The 4,143-nt window shown below is 53.4% G+C and overlaps 1 protein-coding gene across 1 annotated transcript; it reads right to left on the bottom strand.

The window, feature by feature from the left end:
* Window positions 1-1,237: 1,237 nt before the first annotated feature.
* On the bottom strand, window positions 1,238-3,909 carry FOLR4 (folate receptor 4, delta (putative)). Its single transcript, XM_008572478.1, has 4 exons — window positions 3,772-3,909; window positions 2,861-3,049; window positions 2,016-2,151; window positions 1,238-1,875 (listed from the first exon to the last, which is right to left on the bottom strand). The coding sequence occupies exons 1-4, from the start codon at window positions 3,907-3,909 to the stop codon at window positions 1,607-1,609; spliced, it is 732 nt and encodes a 243-aa protein (XP_008570700.1). The 3' UTR covers window positions 1,238-1,606.
* Between the last annotated feature and the right edge of the window lie 234 nt (window positions 3,910-4,143).

Genomic DNA, 4,143 nt, shown 5'->3' with positions numbered 1-4,143 from the left:
CATACCTAAAAGAACATATAAAAAAGTCATTTAACTCTCAGCTTTACTACCACGCACACAGCCACAGACACCTCAATTCTTATGAGATTTTACCCGCATGTGCTTTTGAAGCCACAATTTATTATCTTAAGAGCAATTGAAAGTCCTGCTACACAAGGTTCATACATTGGGGCTCCAGCTGGTTTCTGACTAGCACGTCCTTTCTCTTCTCAGTGAGCTGCCCTCCTTCACTGGGGCTCCAGCCTCGCCCTTGTGAGGCCCTCTCAGGACCCCCAGCCCAGCCCCTTCTTTGGAGACTTTCCATGAGCAGTTCTGTCCCCACTGCTACTGTCATCTGTTTCCAGCTCCAGATCCTAAGCACTGCACTTGGAAGGACTCTCTTCATTGGTGGTGTGACTCTGGTGTGACTCTGTGATAAGGTGTGCTCATGAATGAGCATGCTCGAGGTCGATACAGAAGGAAGGGAGCCAGCCGTGCAGGGCTTGCTAGCATCTGGAGAGAGTGAGCAACTGTTAGAAAAGCCGGCCAGCTCTTGAGTGCAGCCATGCTGGAACCCTTGCTTTGTTAAAGAAAAGGTAGGGGGAAGTCACCAGTGGGAGCTGGGCAGTTGCCGGGCTTCAGGGGCCTCAGTGCTCTGTCTCCAGCTCAATTCTGACACTCTGTCTCCTTTAGGACATGGCTCTGCCTGAGAAACACAAGCTACATCCTAGTCAGCAAGGGCACTGGGTTTTTTTTGTTTTTGTTTTTTTTTCCTTTTTTGTAAGTTAAATCATCTGGTCTAACTATCTCATTCATCTCAGAGAATAAAACCAAGACAATCTTACATGAAAGTCAAAGGAGTTGCCAGAAGTCATACAGAAAGTACAAACGCTGGATTAGAACCCAGGTTTCAAAAAGTCCAGTTTGTTGTGATTCTGGGGGTAAAAGAAGTTAGAAGGAAGAAGGAACACTGAAAGCAGTTGAGGGAAGGGAGCTGCTTCAATTCTGCTACCCAAAATAGAGCCAATGGTCTGGGTGCCCCCATCCCTTACCCTGGCTTTGGGTCTTTTGTATGGTGTATCGCTTATTTAAAAAGACTCCCATGAGAGAGGTGTTGTGAGGATGTGTGGCAGATAAGAAGTTAGTAATTATTAGGTAAGTAGCAACCTAACTTTGAAACTTTAGTGCAGCAAACAGGCTCCTCTCTGTGCACCTTGGATCCCTGCCCATACAGCTTAGACAGAGTGGGGCACACAGAAGAGGTCGACTGTCATTTTATTGGAGGCACCATTGCAGCAAGGGCTGTCACCACCAGCTCTGCCATGGAAGGGGGTGGGAGTGTACTGGACGAGGAGGGCCTGGAATCCCATCATAGCCCCCATCCCTAAAGGCAAGGGTGGGGCAGGTAACATTTGCAGCTTGGCCCCCAGCTGCCTCCCAGGACAGCTAAGGCACAGCAGAGCAGTGGAGGGGGCCTTCGACCAAATGTGCAGGGCTCAGGCAGCAGCCGCTGCAACCTTCATGTCCCACCCACCCCAGGCTGTGCTGCTCCTTTTAGGAAAGGCCTTGAGGCAGGAGGTGACCATGGGCTGGCCCAGCCCATAGCTGGTGGGAGAAGAAGGGGCTCTCAGAAAAGGAATGGCAGGAACAGAAAGAAGAGCAGGAGAGGGCAGGAGAGTTCCCAGGCTGGGGCAGGGCTGGCGAAGAGGCGGGCCACAGCGAGGTTGGGGTTGCCCCGAGCAGGCTCGAACCACTTCTGGAGACACCGCCCACTCTTCCGGCGCTCAGGGCTCGCCTTGAAGGATTTGTTCCAAATCTTCTCACACAGGTCTGCCGGGGTGGGGAAGTAATGGGGGAAAGGGAGGCAGGGGGCCTCTTCGGGGCAGCGGCTTTTCCCTGCAGGGGATTGAGGATGGACAACTTACCTCCCACATCCCCGTCACTTGTCCTGGGGGGACAGAGAGGATTTGCACCTGCACCCAGGTGGGGGCTCCTAAGGGACCTGCTTCCCCCTGGGTCCCATTAGCACCACTCACCCTGACTCCAGTCCCAGCTGCCAAACCAGTTGGATTTGCAGGTGTAAGACGAGTGGCAGTCTGTCCACCACCGCTCGCAGTCCTCCCGACACAGTGGCACATTCAAAACTCGCTCTTCCGGCCCACTCGGGCCCAGCTGGGTGCAGACGCAGCAAGAGGCAAGAGTGTTAATAGCAGCAACGTGAAGACTGTGAATAGCCACAGTGGGACTGGTGTCAGTTTCGTCTGTACGTCTTTATAAAGTCTCTAAGTACATCTTTTTTTTTTTTTTTTTTTTTTTTTTTAAAGATGACCGATAAGGGCTTAACCCTTGGCTTGGTGTTGTCAGCACCACGCTCACCCAGTGAGCAAACCGGCCATCCCCATATGGGATCCGAACCCGTGGCCTTGGTGTTATCAGCACCGCACTCTCCCCAGTGAGCCACAGGCTGGCACCTCTAAGTACATCTTTATAAAGTATCTAAGTGTTATTATTTTACAAATGAGAACAATGAGGCTAAGAGGTTAAATAGTCTGTCCCAGGCTATACAGCCACTAGGTATGGAAGATGGGATTCAAACTCAGGTCCCTGTGACTCCACCGGGCCTCCGTTGGTGATAATCCCTCATCCTACAGTTGTCATCTGCTCACTGTCCCCCATGCCGTTCTCCAGGGCCAGAGGCAGCTTCCCTGCCATCTTTCACCAACAGGGGCGTCTGGCTCTGCTCTTGTCCATAGGGGGACAGGATCTCCTGTTCCTATGAGCGTCCTAGAGATGCCAGCATGCAATCAAATGGGAGCTCCAGCTCTTAATCACAGGGCACTGCCTAGATCTGCCTCCTTCCTCCCAACCCCAGGTTTCCTACTGGCTGGATCCAAGGCCCCAGGTTTGGGGAGCACTGGTGGAAGCAGACGGCCTGGATGAAGTGCTGCTGACAGCTTGGGGTGGGCACTCCACAGTGAACCAAGCTGAAGTTGTAGAGCAGGGACACATCCAGGTGGGCTTCCCAGCTTGTGTGGAATGTGCAGCAGGCATTGTCCTTCCAGGGGCTGCACTGAGGCGGAGAAAGAGCAGAAGGCATGGGGAGTAAGAGGTAGGGGGTTGGCAAGTGTCCAGGGCAAAAAGGTGGCAGAATGAAAACGTCCCTGAAGAGAAGTCCTGAGCAAGTGGGATGGCTCTAGGCCAGCTCCCCCTGTGGTGGAGGAACCCTGATAATCTGTCAGTGTTCACCCAAGGGGTAGAAGGCACCCACATACTGAACTTCCTGCCAGCCTTTGTGGTCCTGAGAGGCAGCAGAGGCCTTGTGGGGGAAAGCAGGTCAAGAGAGGAGCCACAGCAAGACGCAGGGGAATCTAGGATTGCATTGGGTGGGAGAGACTCATAGGCAAAATGCCAGCTCGGCTCCTGCTCCCACATCTGTCAAGTGCCTTTGTGAGCTTGGGGACAGGTCGCTTAAGCTATACATTTCCCAGGGCCTGTTGGTAGGAAGGCTTGTTTCCATGTAGGCTGAACCAACAGTGGGCTGCTAGGATCACCACTTGGCCCTGCTCCCCAAGTGGCCGGAGCAGGTCATAGATGGGAACTTTGAACCACTTGGCTCATATGGTCTCAAACAAGCATAGTCTCCCTCCAGCTGCCTTTGCTCAAATCCCAACCTAAGGAACCAAATGATAAGGGTTGATGGGGGCCCAGAGACCATCTTTGGCATTTGTGTCCCTTCCCTGATCTGCCAAGGAAGTCCCCCTCCCTCCCCCAGGCCAGGTCTGGACTCTGTACCTCCACAAAGAGCTTGTTTTCTGGGCTGGGCTCTCTCTTGTGGTGTTTGGCCTTCATGCAGACATTGAGCAGCTCATCCCCAGCCCAGGTGGGCATGACTGTCCACAACCTTAGCAGGAGCTGCCACCACCGTGCCATGACCTGCTGCAGAGAGGAGACCCACGCTGCTCAGCCGATGGAGAGGACACCTGCTCTGTCCCTCCTCCACACCAGGCACTGAAGTGGGAGTATGGACTTCAAGTCTCCCTCAAGTGGCTGCAACACTCGGGCTGCTGCTGGGACCTTCCATCACAGGCAGCAGCATAGGATGTCAGGGCAGGTGGAATAATCCTTAGAGCTCTGACAGCCCTGCCCCCAACCATTATATAGATG

Source organism: Galeopterus variegatus, unplaced genomic scaffold (genome assembly GCF_000696425.1).
Source record: "Galeopterus variegatus unplaced genomic scaffold, G_variegatus-3.0.2 Scaffold791, whole genome shotgun sequence".
In the NCBI taxonomy this organism is placed as follows: Eukaryota; Metazoa; Chordata; class Mammalia; order Dermoptera; family Cynocephalidae; genus Galeopterus; species Galeopterus variegatus.
Note: the sequence above shows the minus strand (reverse complement) of the source record. Positions and strands in the feature narration are given on the sequence as shown.